This window comes from Gracilinanus agilis, chromosome 3 (genome assembly GCF_016433145.1).
Source record: "Gracilinanus agilis isolate LMUSP501 chromosome 3, AgileGrace, whole genome shotgun sequence".
NCBI classification, from domain to species: Eukaryota; Metazoa; Chordata; class Mammalia; order Didelphimorphia; family Didelphidae; genus Gracilinanus; species Gracilinanus agilis.
The window spans coordinates 173,814,110-173,834,526 of record NC_058132.1 but is presented as its reverse complement, the minus strand read 5'-3'; the positions used below and the strand labels follow the sequence as shown (position 1 = coordinate 173,834,526).

At 37.8% G+C, this 20,417-nt stretch overlaps 1 protein-coding gene across 1 annotated transcript in view; it reads left to right on the top strand.

The window, feature by feature from the left end:
• Positions 1-1,357: 1,357 nt before the first annotated feature.
• The window catches only part of MTMR2 (myotubularin related protein 2), a 95,899-nt gene continuing 76,839 nt past the window's right edge, over positions 1,358-20,417 (top strand). Inside the window, exon 1 of the mRNA XM_044666237.1 lies at positions 1,358-1,437. Within this exon, the coding sequence (XP_044522172.1) occupies positions 1,358-1,437 (80 nt within the window). The remainder of the gene's footprint in view (positions 1,438-20,417) is intronic.

Genomic DNA, 20,417 nt, shown 5'->3' with positions numbered 1-20,417 from the left:
AAGAGATAAAATTTCAATTGTCCAATATCAATTTTTAAAAGTCTCAAAATGGTGTTCTTCCGCTCTCCCTCCCGTGTCCACTGTTAGAAAATTACTGACAGCAGTATCCTCTTTGCCCAGTTCTGCTTTCTTATCATCAAAATCAATATCTGGCCATCTCTTTAACCTTGCCTTCCTGTTCTACAAGGGAAATTGAAAGGAGTCAGGAATAGTCTCTATATGCTTACCCTAGGCCTCACCACCATAATGTATCTATTTTTCCTCTTGCATTATTTATGTTTCCCTTTCCTATATTGCTTTGTGGGCAAGCAACTAAACAGGGAGAAGAGGGTTGGTACTAGCTTTAAAGTATCAAATACTTTCTCCGTGAAGTTTCTTTTCCATATTTCTCCCTTTCTTACTCATCCCATACTGTACATTACCAACAACACTCTGTCCACCCAACGTTATCCTTTCAGTGATTCATTCCAAGTTACTCTGGCATATTTTCTATTATCTTTTCCAAAGTACTCAGTCTGTATCTCTCCTGTCTAAATCAGTACTAGCAGCTAGAAAATATCATTAAAAGCCTATCTGATGATTGAATTTGGGAGACAGGAGTTGAGCATTCACCTCTATTTCATCCTACCTGCCCTTACTCTATTATCTGGTAATTTCCGACCTCCTCCCCCCCTTGCCTAAAGACCTCTAATTTCCAAATCCTCCCCAGAGCTCATCTTCACAAGTCTTTTTGTCTGTCATCCAGGCATCACCATTTCCCTTTATTTCCACATTCTCCATGTTACAGAACTATAGATTTAGAGCTAGAAGAGATCTTGATGAGCTCTTAGAAGCCACCCTTCCTCACCGAAATAGCGCCAGCCTCGTCCTCCCTCTTCTTCGCCCCAACTTTGCCCCTTTTCAACATTCCTCCCACTTCACCTCCAATCATAACTCCCTGATCTTTTTCAATCCTACTCCGGCCTTCACTCATTTGCCTTCCACTCGGATCCATAACTTCATCTCCCGTCCCTCGGACCCACACCCCTCTCTGGCGTCTCTCTCCCTGGGTCCTTCAGCACCCCCCCACCCCTCCTTCCCCCAATCCCCTACGCTACTCCCTTCCTCCGTCCCCTTACTACAGTCCCTCTTCCCCGCCCGCCGCCGCCGCCGCCGCCGCCGCGCCGGAGCCAAGGGGCGGGGGCGAACCGGGGGAAGGGCGGCCCCCTCCCTCAACCCAGCTCCCTCGCGGTGCAGTCTGGGCGAACATGGCCGCTTCCTGTCTGCGGCTGAGTTGGGAGTCTCTGGGCTGACCGCGGCTCCTCCTGTCCGCTGCAGCCATTTCACCGCCCAGCCTTGCACTCTGCCCGGCCGCTCCATGGAGAAGAGCTCCAGCTGCGAGAGCTTGGGCTCTCAGCCCGCGGCAGCGCGGCCGCCCAGCGTGGACTCGCTCTCCAGGTAAGCAGGCGAGCCTGGCTTTAGGAGGAGAGAGCTGGGGGCCGCCCATCACTTCTCTGCCCCGAACCCTGGCCCTGCCCCGCCACCTCCGGCTCTTGTGCCTCCGGGCCCAGCTCCCGCTCCACCCTGGCGACTCCACCAGTCCCTGGTCTGTTTCTTTCTTTCTGGTTCCCTTGTTGACTTGGAGGTCCTCCTCCATCCTGGGTATTTTATATATCAAATAAATTATTTCTACCTCCCTCCCCCCTTTTCCTCCTTCCATCATTCTTTTTTTTTTTTTTAATCTCTTTCCTTCTTCTTTCTCACCCCTTTCCTCCTTCATTCCTACTTCCCCATCCTTTCCTTATTCTTTCATTCCTACTTTCCCATCTGGCCCTCTCACTTCCTCTTGCTCTCTTAAGAAACTCTTTCGCCTTGCCTCTGTTAAGGGTTGTCATGGAAACGCCCTTACTCTTCGCTTTTCTAACTCCCAAGACCAAAACTTAGGTTCTGAGACTCCTGGGTAGTCCTCACCACTGTGGGAGAGAATGGAGAAAGGAAATCCCCTTAGAGAATGTATCAGGTAGGCCAAATGAGAGGGCATTTTCCTTACCTTCTGCCCCCATCTCTTCAGGCTTTTTGATAACCTTCGTACTGGATAGATTTTTTTTTTTTAATTTTGGAAGTATGGGGAAAAGCTGTACATTAGTAAATACAGATTTCCAGCTGAACTCTGTGAAAAATAGCTGAAAGTGTGTGGGTCATCGAAATCTCTTTATGTCTTGAGGTAGAGTTTTTTTAATGTAAGAAAAAAAGTAATTGAAATAATACAGTTATATAATCATAGAAAGGCCTGGGAACCTCGAATTTGTAAATGGATTATAGGTTTCCTAAATTAGGATCACAGGTTTTTAGAGCTCATAGCTACTAGATGAGGAACTGAGAGCCAGAGAGGTTGAGTGACTTGCCTAGTATTAATAAGTAGCTCACGCAGGGTTTGAACTGAAGTCTTAATGATTCTTAATCTATAACTATATTTGCCAAAAATAGAGGCAAAGAATGAAGTAGTTTCAGATAGTAAGCTGTTCTTACATTATGATACTTAATACCTAATTTAGCAGGATTTACCTTTCTTTAAATTTGATTATTTTTTCAACATTAGTGTTACATATTTTTTTAAAATCCTTTGTCTTAATATCAATATTATGTATTGGTTCTCAGGCAGAAGAATGGTAAGGGCTAGGCAATGGGGTTAAGTGACTTGCCCAGGTTCATACAGCTAGGAAGTATGAGGTCAGATATGAACCCCAAAAGCCCTGTCTCTAGGCCAGGCTCTCAGTTCACTGAACCACTCCCCTGCCACCCCCAATGTTACATGTTTTTAAGAAAAATAGCTTTAAAAATCACTATTACCAAGAATTTTTTTTTATTATTTAAAAACGCAGAAGATGCTTACCTACCTGGAAGCCTAAGATGTAAAACTTCATAAAAAAGAAATATTACCTATAGGTACTACCCCAGCACTGTTTTTAAATGAGTAGAACTTTTGTCTAAGTAGAATCTCATAGAATCAAAAAACCTTTATAGCTAGAAGATACTTCAGGGGCCTTCAAGTTCAATCTGTAACTGAACAAGTCCCCTTTACAGCATACCCAATAAATGATATCCAACCTTTGTCTAACAACCTCTAGTGAGGTAGAACTCACAAATTTCCAAGGCTGTACATTCTACTTTTGGGTTGCTATAGTTAGGAAATTTTCCTTCCATGAAGTCCAAATTTCCCTCATTGCAAATTTATTCCTTGTTCTACCCTTGTGGGTCAAGCAGAACAAATTTAGTTTTTTCACATAAAAATCCTTTAGAAACTTGTAGACACCTCTCATGTCTCCCTTAAATCTTTTTGTCATGCTAAACATTCTCTTTCTTCCTTAGCAGTCTTCATATGGCTTTATCTCAGGCCTTTCATGCTATCCTCTAGACATTTTACAACCCATCAATATTCTTTCTAAAATGTGATGCCCAGAAATTAAAACAACTCTGCAGACATAATCTGATTAGGGTAGAGTGTACTAGAACTCTTATTTCTCTAGGCCTGATCACTACACCTTTCTTAATGTAGTTTAAGATCAAATTCATTTTTTGACCACTATGTCATTCTATTGATAGATTTTGAACTTGTAATCCAATAAAACACTCAGAGCTGCTTATCAAACTATGCCTCCCCCCATCCTGTATTTTAGTTTAATTTTTTTTTACTTATCTTATTCTTATTACATTTTGTCTAATTTGCTTTAAATCAACTCTTTATCCTGCTGGGGTATTTTTTCCCTCTATATCACTTTAGTTCTGTCTTAGAATTGATACTAAGTATCTTCCAAGGCAGAAGAGTGGTAAAGGGTAGGCAGTAGCTAGGAAGTATCTGAGGTCAGATTTTAACCCTGGACCTTTGATCTCTAGGCCTGGCTCTCAATTCACTGAGACACCTAGCTGCCCCTTGTTGAGGTATTTTTGACCTGATTCTGTTATTTGTGTTATGCATCCTTCCTAATGCTGTGCCATCTGCAGATTTGATAATTTCAATTCAACAAGCATTCACTGAATACATACTATGTGAAAGGCACTGGATTCTTATGTTGGGATATAGAGAAAAAAAGACAGAAATGAAACTATGCCGACTCTCAAGCAGCTTATACTGTATGGGATTTCATAAGATGTTGCAACTCACCTGAGTTTTAAAGGAAGTGAAGATTCTGAAAAGACAGAAATTAATCAATCAACAAGCATTTATTAAGTACCTATTGTATGTCAACCCTTCCTTTAAGGAACTTAGAGTTTTGTTTACTGTGAAGGACAGCACATAGAAAATGTGTTCTATATAAGTATATATAAAATAAATGCAAGGCAGTTTTTGGGGGAAAACACCTGCAGCTGGGGTGATCAGGAAAATCTTCATATAGAAGTGAGAACTTGAGCAGAATTTTAAAGGACTTTGGGATTTTGAGAGAAGGAAATGAGGAAAGACATTTCAGGAATGAGTTAACAGCCAGAGCAAAGACACAGAGATGGGAACTAGCCATGAGTGGCAGTAAGAATAATCTTTAGAGTGGAGGATAGGGAGAGAGCACATTATATGAACTGAAAATGGCCTGTGTTGATGTCTGGAGGTAGGAGGTGTAATTTTGAGTTCAAGGCATATCTAGTAATTCAATTTGACTAGAACATAGAATTTGCATAGGGGGAAAGTAAGAAAATGAGACTGGAAAAAGAGGTGAGAACCAGACTGGGGGCTTAGCTCATAATCTTTTTTTTTTATTATTTAAAATTTAAGATTTTTTATTTATTTGGAATATCTTTCCATGGTTACAAGATTCATGTTCTTTTCCTCCCCTCTTCCCTACTCCCTCTCAGAGCTGACAAACAAATCCACTAGGTTATATGTATGTCATTATTCAAAACCCATTTCCATGTTATTCATATTTGTAAGTGTTCTTCTAAAGCCAAAACCCCAGTCATATATCCATCCACTCATATAACCAATAATATGTTTTTCTTTTGTGATTCTACTTCTACAGTTCTTTCTCTGGATGTGGATAGTGTTCTTTCTTGGGATTGTCCTGGGTCTTTGCATTGCTACTAACTAGTAAAGAAGTCCTTTACATTTGATTGTGCCACAATGTTTCAATTTTAGTGTACAATGTTCTCTTGGTTCTGCTCATTGCACTCTGCATCAGTTCTTGGATGTCTTTCCAGTTCACATAGAAATCTTCCAGTTCGTCATTCCTTACAGCACAATAGTATTCCATCACCATCAGATAACACAATTTGTTCAGCCAATCGAGGGACACACCCTCATTTTCCCATTTTTTTACTGATATAAAAAGCCCAGATCATAATCTTCTAGAAGATGATGTCATCTTTGCCCTTCTTATGACTAGAATCTAAATTTTTGGTCTTTATTTTAAAACACATTATAATTATCAGCACTTAGTATCTGTTAGAGAATTTGATAGTAAGTTAGATACAACCTAGTACTTGTCCAGATTTAATTTAAGGTACCCGATATTTGAGGGAGAGGAAACCTCCCTGAAACATATTACCTGGATCCATTCACTAGGATTTTCCACGGTTTTACCTCCTATTAAGTTAGAACATCATACAGCAGATTTTTTGGACCACATTTATTACACACAATTGTAGAAATGTATTTTTTTGAATTACATTTTGCTGTCATGCCTTCTGTTTTTATAAAAAGTAGATGTGAGAATTGTCTGTATGAAAAGCCTCTGTATTTTTTGTAAAGTGATGACTGAAAAGACTTTATTTTGTCACTCTGTGCCCTTTATACATGAATTCTTGATACATATTCTTGTTTGAGTTTATTTCCAGGAAAAAAAAATTATTGATGTAGGTGAATTTGTGCCAGAAAAGGAAAACAATGTAATTGCATGTTTCTGTTTTCATTCCAGTGGTTAGAAATGTAAAGCCAAATTTATTGCCTACATATTCAACTATTTGATCAAAAACATTTCTGTGTTCCTTTAGATGGCTCTGTTTTGCTTTATGCTAAAATGACTTCTTATATATTTTTGCTATATATCTATGTATAGGTTCTTTTGGAAATTGTCTTTGTTAAATGATAACACAATACTGGCCAGTATTGCTGCCTATCATTGTGTTGATGAATTCTTTGTGTATGCAAACCATATTCACATAGAACATTTGTGAAGTATCTCCTTTGTAAAATGACTACTATCCAAGATGCCCCTCACTACTTTCAGTCTAGCTTCCTAGACTCTTGGTAGGCTTAAATCTTCTGTTTAGAAAATAAATTTATTTTTGTGTCATATAGCCATACAGTTGAGTTGGTGATAGTAATTTCCCAACTATCCACAGTTAAGTCATATTAATTAAAGACTATGCTTCCATGGATGCCTAAAATAAAATTTCTTTTGCTTTCCTATTTGCTATTTTCCTATTTCAGGTTACTATGCACTAGCTGTTTATACTTATTGTTATTTATTTTTATTTTTTACATACCTCCAGCCCATTATGTGTTACAAAAAGTTGGCAGTTTAATGCTAAGAAACTAGCTGGTTATAGGAGTGTTTTATTATTAGTATTCTTTCATTTGCTATCAATATTGTTAATAGACAAAGTTGATATGAGATTGCTCAAAATGTTGGATGGGTATTTAGGGTTTTTTAAAACATTATGGGTACATATATCATAGCTGTTAAAAGTTGTTTTGAACAAGTAGGTGGGAATTTAATGCTACATTATTTGCCATACTACCTATTAGCTTAGAGTTTTTTAATTTTTATGATTTGGTCACTGTATAATATACTACTTAAATGGCAAAATTCAGCAATAAAAATTTCTTTCATCTCTTTGTAACAAAATGTTAGGATGACCCCAAACAAAAGGCTCTCTGTTTATAATTTGTTTTATCTCCTGTCCACTCAAATGACTAAAAGGGGTTTTCCCATTTAGATTTTGATCCTGAGAAAGTAGTTCAATTTTCATTAATATCCTCTCTATTCCCTCCTCTTCTTTATAGCCCTTCTATAGTGAGTCTTCTGAAATGTCACACACTCAGACCAGCTATTTAGTGTCCTTGACTACAGTATGACTAATTTCTGAGTAAGAAATATAAGGACATAGGCAGATTAAATGTATGCAACATAGTTACTAAGAACAGTAGAATGTAAGTTCCTTGAAGATATGGTCAATGTCAGTTTTATCTTTTTCTATCTAGCTCCCAGCATGATCCTTTACTTATAGTAAATAGGTGCTTAATAAATATCTTTTGAAATTAATTTAGTCTTATCTAGATTGGTTTGTCTTCTTAATTCCACCCTGAACCTAGGACCTCCTATCTCTAGGCCTGGCTCTCAATCCACTGAGCTACTCAGCTGCCCCCTTGTCATTTTCTTTTGTTTGTACTTGACTTCTCTCCCTGTGTCTTCCTATTTAATTTCAATCAGTTTTGTAGTTTACATTTTATCTTTGTGGTTCCCAAGTATTATAGCTAATAAATATCATAGCCAAGCTGTTATGAGTGATAAATATTATTGGTGGAGGCTGATGAAATTGCAGAGAGCTGTTTGGTACACCAGCATCTTTATTTATTTTGGAGGAGAGGTAGGGATAGGAAATAGGAGATAAGAAATAGGAAATTATATTTATTAATCCTTAAACTAAATCTTAAAACCCAAATCCTATACTAAAATCTCTAAAACTCTATATCTAAGAATCTTCTTGCCTGAAAAATCAGGCCTAAACTAAAACTATTCTAACTAATGTTAATTTCGCTATCTTAACTATCTATTCAATGAACATTAAATTGATAACGAACTCCTTAAAGTAAAATATGAAATCAGACTGTCAGATATAACTGTCAGATCCTCTTGGCACAGAGAAACTGATGCAGTTCTCCTCTCTCAGAAGTCAGAGGAGACAAGCCCCTCTGACAGCTTCTTCTTCCTCAAGAAACTGAGGAGAAAAGCCCTCAGTAAATCAGACTCTTTCTCAAATTTGTATGTGTATCTCAAACTCTCAAAAGTAACTGTCTCAAAGTAGCTATCACATCTTCTTTGAGAGAATGACCCAGCAACCCTGCTTCCAAGGAAGTCAGAGAAATTGGAGTGTTTTCTTAACTGTTTTTCCCCCTTTAGAGAGGGTCTATTAAAGAGAAAGATTTTAAAAAACTCCCAACCTGTCAGATATTGTCTCCTTAATAAAAAGAGGAAGATTAAGAAATTCCTATTAACACGAGCGAAGAACCAGGACTAGCAGATGAAAGTCATAGAAAAGTGGATCTTAGCTCAGTATTAAGAAGAGTTTCCTAATGATCAATCAGCATTGCCCCAAAATAGAATAGGCTGCCCTGTTGTAGTAGAAAGAGCACTGGAGTCAGTTTCTTCATCTATAAAATAGGGGTTAAAATACTTGCATTAATTTTTTTCATAAGATAGTGTTAAGAAAGTACTTTGTAAATTTTAAAGAGCTTTCTAAATGTGAACTGAATTGAGCTTTTATAAGATGCATACTATATTCTTTGTCACTGGAAGCAATCAAAACGGAATCACCAAAATTATGTTGTAAGAGAGGAATCCTACATGGAATAGGAAAATAGAACTTGTTAGACTCCTTATATATGTAAATTACATTTACAAGTCACACTTGCACTTAGCTCTGTCTGCTGCAAAAAGTATGAGTGTGAGTATGTGTGGGCTGCACACCTATAATAAACAGTTGGACTAGGGAAGTGACTAATGATTTATTTTCTAGTAGAAAGTTTTAGTTTGCTTGAGGATGTTTCTTGTCACTTGGCAAATACATTTATTTTTCTTTGAACTTACTTTTAATTTAATAATGCACATTTAAGTGCTTTCTAGTCAATTGCATTTTTTTCTTACATATGTGCTTAAAGAGCATGTTTTTTTGAATAGAACAAATATTAGTTGATTGTTTTTGACTAATAGTGAAAGTCTATTGAAGGCAAACCCAATGATCTGAAAACTTCTTTTATCAGCTTCTCCTAAGTTGCATTCTTAAGATGACCCCTTACCAAAAGGATCTTTGTTTTGAGTTATTTTTCTAGTAGTGGTAATGGATTTGTGATGTGCTATGTGCATATTGTTGTCTGTTTCCCTTGTACTATTGGCAGCCAGTCAGAATTAGTAGTAGAATCAATGGCGACTGGGAAAAAAGTGAACATGACAGTCCTGTATGGGAATTCAACTACTGACCTTAGCATTTATTAGCACCATGTTCTACTATTGAGGTTATTTGTGAACTGAGGATTAATTTCTATTATTCCAGGACTGTTAAAAAAAAAAAACAACAACTTTTAAACTTCCATTGAGTAAATCTTTAATAGTATCTACTATTGTGAATTAACCAGAAATTACTCTGGAAACAGGAATAAAGTTATACTTGGTAAAAGGGCTGTTCAAAGTAAATAAGTCAATATGAAACTGAGATTGTGTTTCCTTAACCTTACATTTGTGTACTATGTTTAAATACACAGACTATTAGCACTAAAATATATCATAGATATCTACTTACTCAATTCCCTCATTTTACAGTTAAGAAAACTGAGGCTTAGAGAAGGGAGGTTATTTATCTAAGGTTACTTATTTATCTTGGCAGACATTACTTGACTTCAGCACTCCCTTTGTTCACAATGCTTAAGTTATTAGATATTTTGTTAACTAATATGTAGTATTTCCAACAAAAACAACTGAAGTTTGCCTAAGTGAAGTTTAATGGTAAACAACTAGCATTTATTTAACACGTTATAGTTGGTGCTTTCCATATATTATCTCATTTGATTCTCACAAACTCCATGAAATAGTTGCCATTTTAAACAGGCTGGGAGAGGTTAAGTGACTTGTCCAGAGTCACACTACTATGCCTGATTTGATTTTTTTTTATTATGAAAATTTCTCTATGGTTACATGATTCATGTTCTTTCCATCTCCTCCTCCCATCCCCCTCCCATAGCCAACATGCAATTCCACTGGGTTTTACATGTGTTATTGATCAAGACCTATTTCCATATTATCGATATTTGCTCTAGGGTGATCGTTTAAGTCTACATTCCCAATCATATCCCCATCGACCCATGTGATCAAGCAGTTGTTTTTCTTCTGTGTTTCTGCTCCCCACAGTTCTTTTTCTGCATGTGGATAGCGTTCTTTCTCTACTCTGCCTGATTTGAACACAAATCTTTCTTCTAACTCCAACTCCAGCATTTTATCCACTAAATCTGTTAGTAAAATTCTTACCAATTATTGTTGGCTGCAGCAGTAATAGAAGGTATTTAATAGTAAAACCCTTCACAATCTGGCTCCTTTTCTGTGTTTTCAGTTTTCTTACATATTATTCTCCCTATGAACTCTAGACAATCCAGCTACATTTGTCTACTTGCTCTTCCTCACCTGTGATATCCCATTTCCCAGCTCTGTAGATTTCCAAGGGCTTTTCTCACACCTGCTGGAATGTTGTTCTTCCTCATTTCTACTCCTGGTTTCCTTGGCATCCTAAAAGACTCAGCTTGAATCCTATCCGCTGAAGGAAGCATTTCCTATTGGCCTATTGTCCTCTTTCCCCAAGTCCCATCCCTTTGAGATTACCTTCCTTTTACACGGTGTATATTTAATAAGTACATAATTATTTGCATTTTGTCTCCTTTATTAGAATGTGAACTTCTTGAGAGTAGAGATCATGTTTTTGCTCTTCTTTGTATTCCTAGCACTTAGCACAGTTCCTAGTACATAGCAAGTACTTCATGAATGCTTGTTGACTGATTGACCATCATAATCTGTTTTTTTAAAAGACTCCCATTCAGGTTTAGGTAATGCATACCAAGAGCTGATGTTTTACAGATGTTTGCTTTGGTAGCTGGTAGTGCAATGGATAGAATCCTAGGTCTAGAGTCGGGAATAACTCAATCGACATTAGATTCCAGACATTCAGTCATTGTGTGACACTGGACAAGTAACTTAAATCACTTTGTATCACTTTCCTGAACTGGAAAACGGAGATACAGTAATCCCTCACCTATTGTGGGAATTATGTTCCAGAGACCCCCACGATAGGTGAAAAGTAGCATCATTATATTTATTTTATTATTTATGTATTTTAAGGCTTTATAAATCCTTCCCACTCTCTTATAAACCTTTTCCACACTCTTATTAACCCACAGTCAGTGAGACAATCAGCACCCAGGATACAGAACACAGCACTGTGTTTGGTTGCCTTTTATTCCATCAGCTAATAGTATGCTTCGATGCAGAATTAGATATATTTTTTAAAAAAACCTGTGATACGGTGAAGCCTCAAGTGAACTGTGATATAGAGAGGGATGACTGTACATACTACGTGTGTAAATGCTTATTCTTTCCTCTTCTCTCCACTTCTCTTAAAAATTGGGCCTTGGTGAATTGAGTGTTCAAGTTTGTTTTTTAAAATATTATAAAGAAATTGTTTTATGAGACCAACACCTAATCCAATATAATTTGGATTATACCCAAGGGAAGGAAATAACCTGGATACAGATGTCCAGAAAACATCAAGTTTATCTTGAAAGTCTGCCAAAGTAGTGCTGTTGCTTTTGAAGTCGTGGGGGCCAAAGGTTACATGTGACTCAGAGTATGTCCAATGGAAACCTCCAGTTTTTAGTGAGTACTGTTTTCCCTTTTTAAGAAAAATAGACTTAAAATTTGTGAGGGACTGTATTATCTTTTTAGGAAGATAATGCTAGATTTTGCTTAGTTTATTGTGGGGAATCAAAGACTTATGAAGGGAAAGTTACTTGAAACTTGAAAGTTGAGTTATTTGAAAATGGAACTATGAAAGATGACCTTTTAATGAGAATAACTTAAATTTCAAATCCTGTGACCTTATACAAAAGTAATTGATATTTATCCATCTTAATGTGTTTCTACATAAGTATCAATTTTTTCATCATCAAGAGACTAATGGACAAGCATAATAATTTTTCCACAGCTGAAAAACATGGGACATGTCAGTAGTTTAGTTTATAGTTTTCCTTTCAAGTATCTTAGTATGTGGTATATTTTTGGATATTGTTAAGACATTAGGTTAACTAAAGATCATCATTTCTAAAAACATAATTAAATTTTTTAAAGAAATTTAATTAAGGGGGTGATTGGGTGGCTCTGTGGATTAAGAGCTAGGCCTAGAGAGGGGAGGTCCCAGGTTCAAATCTGGTCTCAGACACTTCCTAGCTGTGTGACCCTGGGCAAGTCATTTAACCTCCATTGCCTTGCCCAGTGATGATGAACTTTTTAGAGATGGAGTGCTGGCACTGCCCCCCTAACTAGTGCTGTGCCCCCCAAATACCAGATATACCCCCCCAACCCCACACAGGGGAGGTAGGAAGTGCTCCCATTGGGTTGCTGATTGGAGGGGTAGGTGAAGTAAGGAAAATCCTCAGTGTAGAGAGAGGGAGGGCAGTTGCCTGAGCACCTCACTTCCCTCCAACTTTGCTGCCTGTGAGCTGCCTACCTTATCCCCTGTGCACTCCCATTGGACTCCTGAGCAGAGGGATGGTGGAATGTGAAAAAATGTCCTTGGGACATGATGGAGAGGGGGAGGGGAGCAGTTCCACTGGAGGCCCTCTCCCTTTCTAGTAGGTGTAGGAGTCAAACTCCCACAGGTTCAGGTATCTAGAAGGTGGGATGGCATGGGCAGCTAAGATGAATGAGAACAGTCAGGGTTTGACAGGCTTCATGAAGACTGCTCTGGTCAGCCTTTGGGCTGTGTTTATTTTATACTTTTTTCTTCAAGATTACATACATGTTGGCATGATTTTCATTCTCACCATACATCTTTTCTTAGAGATAATGGACTGTCATTCATTAACTTCTACTGAATTACCAAATTGATTGACATTTCTAATTATTCTATTTTCTTTGATTATACAAAGGATGCAAAAGCTTGGCAAGAAATGTTCATCATGGAGTAACTGGGCTGGAAATTGTACTTTCCATCCATCCATTAGGTGCAATTCATTCATGCATTATAGCTCTAGTACAATAGCTAGTTACATTTTGACCAATCAAGTCAGGGATGATTATTCTATGCTTTTACATAATTAATCAAGCAGTGATTCGCTACACTAGCAGATTTCAAAAGATACAATAATATTAACCCAGTCCAAATATTGTTTCAATACTAGTCTTTCATTTTTCAATATTTTTCAAAGGTGAGTTGAAGTTTCAGCTAGCCTGCGGGGTTATCATAACAATCTAGTAGGGAGAGGTGTACTTGTTTTCCCAGGGAAAGCAAGTTCCCATATTTCATCCATTGTCCTTTTCTTGTGTTAACATTCCATAGACTGTTCTTGCAGGCACCTGTGTATGGGAGTGAGAGATCTAAGTTAGGGTTTTAAAATCTGTAACATTAACTCACTCACTATCTGCTGGTGTGTTATGAAGTGATTTTAGGGGAATTTCTGTATTATTAAATGTAAAATGGGACTTTCGTAGGAAGTAGGGGGCCTGTAATGGCTCTATTGATAACCTATAATGTTCCTCTATATTTTCCTGGGGCTGAGTAGAGATATTGATCATAATAATTCCTATAATGAGGAATGTTAGTAAGAGAAGAGTCACACAGTGGAATCTTGAATGGGGGTGACCATCCTCCCTAAAATCCGATCTGCAGTTCTAGGCTCCCATCTGAGACCTTGTCATTCAGCATGGGGTTTGATGGCCCCTGGCAAATAACAAAATGGGGAAGGAGGGCAGCTACATGCCCACGGAGAGCTCTCTGCATGCCATCTTTGGCACCCATGCCATAGGTTCACCATCACTGGCCTAGCCCTTACTGCTCTCTACTTTGGAACCAATATGGAGTATTGATTCTAAGAGTAGGGGTTAAAAAAAATTTAATTAATTTGCTTTTTTAAAAAAGTCATCTAAAACCTGTTATTTGGAGAACTGCTCACCTAGGGAGTAGTAGTCTAGTTAAAATTATATTCTTTCTACTGTATTATAATAATATCTAATTTTTACATAGTACCTACTATGTTCCAAGTACTATGTTTGTGCTCATACAGATAATACTTTATAAATATTATCTCATTTTATCCTCACAATAAATAAAGTTTCTAGCACAGTGCCTGGTAATAAGGAGGTGCTCAAAAAATACATATTGCGGGGGCAGCTGGGTAGCTCAGTGGATTGAGAGCCAGGCCTAGAGACAGGAGGTCCTAGGTTCAAATCCGGCCTCAGACACTTCCCAGCTGTGTGACCCTGGGCAAGTCACTTGACCCCCATTGCCTACCCTTACCACTCTTCCACCTATAAGTCAATACACAGAAGTTAAGGGTTTAAAATTTAAAAAAAAAAATACATATTGCTTGACTCAATGTTACTCTAAAAACTCTATTAGATATTCTTCTCTAAATTTTCTTTATAAACAATAGCTTAAAAATTTTTCTTTTTTAATCCTTATCTTCTGTCTTAGTATCAGTTGTAAGACAATCTTCTGTGGCAAGGATTAGGCAATCAAGGTGAAGTGACTTGCTCATAGCTAGAAAGTATCAGAGTTTAGATTTGAACCCAGTCCTCCAGTCTGGCACTCTATCCACTATGCTACCTAGCTGCCCCAAGTAATAACTATTTTTTTTAAACCCTTACCTTCCATCTTGGAATCAATACTGTGTATTGGTTCCAAGGCAGAAGAGCGGTATGGGCTAGGTCAGGGGTCGGCAACCTTTTTGGCCGTGAGAGCCATAAATGCCACATTTTTTAAAATGTAATTTCGTGAGGGCCGTACAGTGCTCACAGTGCGCGCTCCTGTAACAGAGCCTGAAAAATAATTGACTTTATGGCTCCTGCAGAAAGAGCCAGTTGCTGACTCCTGGGCTAGGTAATGGGGGTTAAGTGACTTGCCCAGAGTCACACAGCTGAGAAGGGTCTGAGATCAGATTTGAACCTAGGACCTCCTGTCTTTAGGCCTAACTCTCAATCCACTGAGCTACCCAGCTGCCCCCCACCCCCAAGTATTAGCTTTTTAATCAACAATTTGTTAGTTTTAAAAAAAACAAATGCTAGTCAATTAAACACATCTCTTCCTTGTTTTATATAAATTTTGCTTTCCAGTGCTCATCAAAAATATGAAACAAGTAACAAACCCTGTAGGTATTTACAGTTTCAGTGTTCAGAAAAGACAAGATCAATACTTTTCTTGTATGTCAGTTCTTTTTCAAGTGAAGTCTTGTAGCCATTGGTCCTAATTCAGTAATATAGAATCCAAAGACTTCTTTATTTCAAAATAGAAATAATATGCTGGAATTTTCTAAAAAGGCAATTGCTGTCTCAAATTAGGAACAAATGTAGTGTTTTGACAAGATTGGAGGGAATTTTATATATATGTAATCAGGCATTGACCATTATCATTTAAAACAAGTCAGTCTGCGTATTGTAACGAGCATCTTTTTACTTTTTCCTAACATCTTTATAAAAGGTGGAAAATCTTAACAGAGAAAAAACAAGCTGGCCACTTAGTTTGCAGTAACCCAGTCTTGTTAAGGATTATTTGGAATTTGAATATTTGTGAAAAAAGAGAGATGATATCATGTTAATAGAACAAGTAAAGAAAGAGACAACACAGCAATATGGTTGGAATCCTGGGCTTGGAGTCAAGAAAGCTTGGACTCAGTTCTTGACTTTAAAAAACAAAATCCCTAGACCTTACTTACTAAATTACTAATAACTTCTTCTAAGCAGAGGATAGTAACCACAATAACAATAACTAACATTTATATGGATTTTAAGGTTTGTAAAGTGCTCTCTATATTATTATTTCATTTGCCCCTCACAACAACTTCATAAAGTAGATGCTATTATGATCTCCATTTTATCTTGGGAAACTGAAGTTGAGAAGGTTATATGACAACACTAAGCAGGGTTCAAACTTACCTAACTGCTTATATATTGGGGCTCTCGGACTTCAAATGCTTAACTTTGAAACTTCTTTGTATGTTAACTTTAGGCCAAGTCATTGTAACTAAGTATATTATGTTCATTGAAGGATGTGAAACTACAGGGTAAAAATGATTCTTACTCCTTTTTTCCCTTTAGTTGACTAAGAAGCAAGAGTTTCCATGGTAAATAATGACATAGTCTATATTTTTAATCTAAATCTTTCATTAAACTTTCTAAGAATCCAAAAGTTTGTTTTGATTGTTGACTGACTTATATTACATATCACTTTGATAGGTCATCATCAAATCCCATTCCCCACCCCTACTTGATTCCTTATTCTCATTCATTCAGCCCTCTTACCCCAGCGTCCGAGCCAGAACCATCTATTCTTTTCACTGTGCTCAGTGCCCTTGATCTTAAATATTTTCCTTTTCTACTTCTAGATTCTAGCTATTACTGAAACCTGGCTACACTTTCCAGGACCAGCTATGTCTTAATTCATTCTCCTCAGCTCACTGGTCAGATCAGAGGAATCGGAATGCTTCTTACTCACGATTGCCACTTCAAGGTTCTCCTTCTGTCTCCATCATTCAGTGATCTCTCTTCCTTTGAGGTTCGTGCAATTCATATCTGCTAATAAATCAAAATACTAGTGGCTGTTGTCTACAGATCTTCAAGACATTCTCTTTCTTCCTCAATGAGTTAGATACCTGGCTTCTGACTTCTCTCTTCCCCAACTGTTGCCCTCATACTAGAGTACTTCAACATAAATGTTGATTTCCCCTTAAAATATAATCACTCAGTTCCTTAGCCACATTCCTCACATCTATTCCTCTATTTCACAGCAGCCACACACAAAAATAGTTATGCCTTTGATCATACATAAATGTACCAATTCTTTGTTCAAGAATGCTGAAATCTCATTATTTGACCATCATTTATTTCTTTTCCACTTCCCCCTCTATCTTTCCTCATCAAACCTTGTTCTTTATTCACACTGACTTCTATCCCTTGACCCCTCAATTCTCTCCCAGGCCATATTTCCTACACTAGCCACTCTCCTATTTTCTCCCTCTTGACCTCATGATGAACCAGTTTCAATTCTGCATTGACCTCTACTTTTGAGTCCCCGGACCCCTGTTACATTGAGCCCTGCTAAGCCTCCATCTTGGATCACAGTCACCATCTGTAGTTTTTGCTCCTACAAATGTGCTGCTGAATATAGGTGGAGAAAACTCACACAACAAATCTGTTTGGGCCCACTACAAATTTTTGCTACTCAACCTAATTGGAATTTTCACTGCCACTAAGCAACCCTTCTATAGCTTCCTGTTCCACTTACCACAGTGACTTTACTAATCTTTCATTCTTCCTCAAACCTCCCATGTCTCCCCCTGCCCCTAACCATGTCAACTTGAGAGCCTTGCCTCATTTTAAAAAAAGGTCACTTGCTTTAAACTCTCTTTTCTTCCCTCCTCCTCATCTCATGTCATTCAAGTGCCTTTTGTCGCTTCTTCTTCCTTCATCCCTGTCTTACATGGAGAGTTGGTATTATTCCTTACCAAGACCAAATCTTCTGTCTGTTCAAGTGATCCTCTTTCCTCCTATCTCTTCCAACCAAATTGTTCCCTCTCTCATTCCCATTCTATCACTTATCTTCAATTTCTTCCTGTCTGTTCATTTCCTACTGCCTGCATACATGCCATGTCTCCATTATCCTCAAAAAAACTTCACCTGATCTTTCTAACCCCTTTAACTTTTCTTCTATATCTTTTCTGTTCTTTGTGGCTGAACTCTTTGAAAAAGCTGTCTATGCTAATGGGTACTTCTGCCTTTTCTCCTCTCATTTGCATCTTAATTCCTTAAAATCTTGCTTCCAACATCATTCTATTGAAACTGATCTCTTTAAAGTTACCATTAATCTCTTAATTGCCAAATCCAATGGATTTTTCTCAATCCTCATTCTTTTTTACCTCTGCAGTCTTTGACACTTTTGATCACTCTCTTCTCCTTGGTACTTTCTTTTCTCTAGGTTTTTGGGACAATATTCTCTCTTGGTTCTCTTCCTACTTATATGACCACCTCTTTCTTAGTAACTTGGTAATTTTAATAGATCCAATGGATTTAATTACCAAAATGATTCTCAGATCAATCTATCTATCTGTCCTTCCTCAACCTCACCTGACCTCCAGGGTCTCATTTCTAACTGCCTATTGGACATATTGAACTAGATATCCTGTAGATATCTTAAACTCAACATATCTAAAACTGAATTTATTACGTTTCTCCCTAAACCATCCCCCAATCCAATTTCCCTGTTATTCTGGAGAGCAATATCATCCTTCTAGACCAAATTGTCATTATCACTCTCCCTCTCCTATTCAATCTATAACAATGCCTTTCGACTTCACCTTTCCCACATCTCCTGATTATGTTCTCTGTTCTCCTCTGACACAGCTACACTCTGGTGCTGTCCCTCATTACCTCACGCTTGTACTATTGCAATTGGCTAGTGTTGGGGGCTGTCTAGCTCAAGTCTATTCACTCTAAACCACTCTAAACCTATGCACAACTAAACCAAACCATTAACTGCCAAAGTGGTTTTCCTAAAGTGCAAGTCTATGTTACTCTCTACTCAATAAGTTCCAATGATTCCCTATCACCTTCAGGATCAGATGTAAAATTCTTTGCTGTTGAAAGCCCTTTATAACAGCCCCCCTTTTGCCTTTATACTCTTCTTATACCTTACTTCCCATCATGTACTCTTTGATCCAGTAACACTTGCTGTTCCACAAATAACACACTTATCTTCACACTCCACCTTTCTTTGACCATTCCTCCATGCTTAGAACAATCACTCACTTTATCTCTTAATAGTTTCCTTCAAGTTCCATCTTCTACAGAAAACCTAATTTGATCCTCCTTCATTCTAAGGCAGTGATGATGAACCTTTTAGAGACGGTGTGCCATTTCCTGCCCCTTGCCCCCCCTTTCAGAGATCTGAGTGCCATACAAAGGAGGAAGAAAGTGCTCTCATTGGGCTGCTGAGCAGAGGGGTGGGTGAAGTGAGGAATGTCCTCAGAGAGTGTAGAGAGGGGGAAGGGAATGGCCCAAGTGCTCCCTTCCCCTCCACCTCTGCTGTTTGTGAGCCGCCCACTCTACTCCCTGTGGCTGCTAGGCAGAGGGGTGGATTATATGAAAAAATGTCCTCAGTTACAGTGGAGGGGGGAGGAGAACAGCTCCACTCAAGTCCCTGTCCCTTTCTAATAATGGACTCTGGTGGGTGACGGCACATGTGCCCACAGAGAGTGCTTTGCATGCCCTCTCTGGTACCCATGCCATAGTTTCGACATCTTGGTTCTAAGGTTTTCTTTGTCAATTATTTCTTTTGTCTTTTTTTACATAGCTCATTTGTATATTTGTTTGCTTGTTTTCCCCTTTAGATTTTTGAATTCCTTGAGGGTAGGGACTGTCTTTTACTATTCTTTGTATCCTCAAAGCTTAGCACAGCTCCTGGCACAGAGTAGGCACTTAATGAATGGTTCTTGATCAAATTGTGGATTGCCATGGATGAAGTATTATTTGTTATCTAGTGTCGAGGCTTTTGGCAATGACTTTTCTTTGGGATACTGGACATTGGAGAGTAAATGTAGGCTGTTGGCTTTTAAGTGCTAAAAATAAAGATGTAGTAAGGTAAGTTTTAGTTTTAGACTTAGGAATTTTAATAGGCATAAGTCACACACACACACACACACACACACACACAATGTTGCTCCTTGCCACCTGAAATGCTCTTGACAATAGTGAAGAGGGAATATTTGACAGATACATACTTTTATCATTAAACTAACTCATTTCAAATATGAATGTATGTTATTTTTAAAATTTTATCTAATAAAATTTATTCACAGGCATCCAAAACTGACCATGCCCTCCCTGAATCATAGAAAGTATCATCTGACCAAAATATATATATTGATATTGATATTGATATTGTCTTTCATGTTTCAATTTTTCACTTCCTTCTCTGGAAGTGGATATCCACAAGTTATTTTTCAAATATTAATTCTATACTTATATGTAATGTTCTCTTGGCTCTACTTGTTTCACTCTTCATTACTTTCTGTAGGTCTTGTCAAAGCTTTTAAAAATTAACTGGCTCATCATTTCTTATGGGTGTGGTAGTATTCATTCATAATCATATACCACAATTTGGCCAGCTATTCCTTAAATGATTTCTGTCCCTCAATTTTCAGTTCATTATCACCACAAAGAAAGCTGCTATAGGTATAACATATATGTTCTTTTTCTTTTTCTTTGATCTCCTTGGGAAATGGACCCACCAATAGTACTGTTGAGCTTAGGATATATACAGTTTTATAATTCTCTGGCATAATTCTAAATTGCTCTCCAAAATTATTGGATCAGTTTGCAATTAATTCTACTAACAGTATATTAGTATCCTCGGTTTTCCATATCCCTTCCAGAATTTGTCATTTTGTCCTTTTATCATTTTAGCCAATCTGATGAGTGTGA